The sequence below is a fragment of the Copadichromis virginalis genome, linkage group LG17 (genome assembly GCF_057382275.1).
Source record: "Copadichromis virginalis isolate Kocher_CV1m ecotype Utaka linkage group LG17, C_Virginalis_male_GT1.1, whole genome shotgun sequence".
NCBI lineage: Eukaryota > Metazoa > Chordata > Actinopteri > Cichliformes > Cichlidae > Copadichromis > Copadichromis virginalis.
Genome location: NC_140634.1, coordinates 38,391,699 through 38,393,686, shown reverse-complemented (window position 1 = coordinate 38,393,686; position 1,988 = coordinate 38,391,699). Strand labels below are relative to the sequence as shown.

The window sequence follows — 1,988 nt, the reverse complement described above, 5'->3', positions numbered from 1 at the left end:
CGGAAGGCTCCTCACGGAGGTCTCCGACTTCTCTGATCAATTTCGTAAATCGGGGTTCCACTGTAGTGTAGTTTTATTGCATATTTTATATCATAAGTATCAAAAAGGGAATATCAGTAGGAAAGTAACAATAGGAACCCAGGGCCCCTCTCAGTAGAACGTGGGACGGGTGTTACACTTATTTGAAAAACCTCTCAGAAAAGTAGGATCAAGGTACACAATGAGGCCCATATCTGTGATTTCATTTTTTTATTGAGTCAGTAAAACATTATTATTACTTTATTATAACTACAACGTAAATCCATATTTGTTACTAAACTTCAAATAGGTGAATCATCATTCCTATCATTTATGCTAACGTTTAATAGAGATAATTTTCTTGATAATTACAAAGGATTTAACATGAGCATGATTAGACTCTATGCTTTCACAAGTAAATACATGAGAACACACTCTGAGCAGCATCAGACTTCTACGAGTGTCACTTTGTTTGGATGACCACTGTTGGTTGAGACACGAAACCAGTTGCAACTGGTTGCGCAGGCATCATCATCATTGCTGGCTGGACAGTTGGAATAGGCTGCATGCTGACAACAGGGTTATTCTGTATAGTGATGACAGTCGGGTTTTTCTTGCGATGCTTTAACTCGCGATGCATCTGACACCAGGAGCACCACTCGCAGAAACAGGAAAGTACAATATCCTTACAGAGAGAGCCCTGCAGAAAGGGAATACAAGCATACAGATTTTGTGTAATTCAGGTGGAAGAGCAGGTTCAACAAAATCTAACAATCAGAAGTTTGGTAGATTAATCCCTTGGAATCTCCTCGGAAGAGATACTATGTGTGTGAATGTTAGACAAAAAAGGTTTAGGCATAGATTAAATCCAATATAGATTTTTTTTTGATTTGGTGAATAAGATTTGTAATTCCTAGTTAAGTTGATTTTTGAGTTCAGTGTCACCATCAAATGCTTCATACCTTGATGCCGTATCGGTTTCGCATGCCAGCTCTTAAGGACAAAACTGCAGGAGGAACACAGATAGGTATCCCACAGGCTGCTAATATACCAGGGCCACATATATCACATAAAGGGAGACAGCTGTTCTCTCCAAAGTTTCCTGAAACAGTGCAGGCGAGACAGGGGCAGCACCAGAATCCATAGCAGCCTGAAAAACACAAAAACACAGAAACACATCAATAAAGTGGTAACAAGTCTGAAAAGATGAAGGCAACACAAACGAGGAAAAAAATCCTGAATTTAATCTGTGAGTCAGTAAAATTTAACTGGCTTCTTACAAGTTTTCATATCCTGACAACAGCCAAGGACATCACTGTCCCAGTCTGGCAAGGGTTTTCCTGCAATTGCCATTGTATGTTGAACTTCACCCACAGACACTGAACGCTCACTCTGTGAAAGTCGAGAAGAAAAAGTAAAATAACTACAGCTGACACACAGTGCTGTATAATACATCTACATCTCTACATTAAGCTTGATTTACAAAGTAAATTCACAAGAAATGTTATATTGCAAGATGAAAACACTACAGCATTACACAGAGAAAAAAGTAAGCACGAGTAATCGTCTGGTGAGTGTAAGAAAAAATTAAAAGCTTTCTATGGACATTCAATTGACCTCTGTTTCCCTGAACAGGACGAATGTACCGCATGTGCACATATGTATTTCCAAAAAATTAAAAAGCGATAACTTTTCTATAAAACTGCTACTAGCTTCATGATATAAATTACCTTTCCCAGTCTATGTAACAAAGTTAATGTGAAATTACTTGTAGAAAACTGGAAACTCTTACCTTTTGTTGCTGGACACCCTCTGCCCACCTCTGATCCTTGAATGAATGACTGAAAGGATGCTCCTTGGATTGGGAGTTTTATTGTCAGTTGGGTCAACACAAACAATGCTGCAAAGCCTGAAATGCTGAACACTGAGAAATGAAACTAAAAGTGCATTCCTACAACAGTATCTGCCCA

General features: G+C 38.7%; 1 protein-coding gene across 1 annotated transcript; it reads right to left on the bottom strand.

Moving 5' to 3' along the window:
- Positions 1–481: 481 nt before the first annotated feature.
- Positions 482–1,398, bottom strand: LOC146689901 (cornifelin homolog A-like). Its single transcript, XM_085436185.1, has 3 exons — positions 1,299–1,398; positions 981–1,168; positions 482–718 (listed from the first exon to the last, which is right to left on the bottom strand). Exons 1-3 carry the CDS (start codon positions 1,369–1,371, stop codon positions 482–484), a joined length of 498 nt encoding a protein of 165 aa, XP_085292311.1. The 5' UTR covers positions 1,372–1,398.
- Between the last annotated feature and the right edge of the window lie 590 nt (positions 1,399–1,988).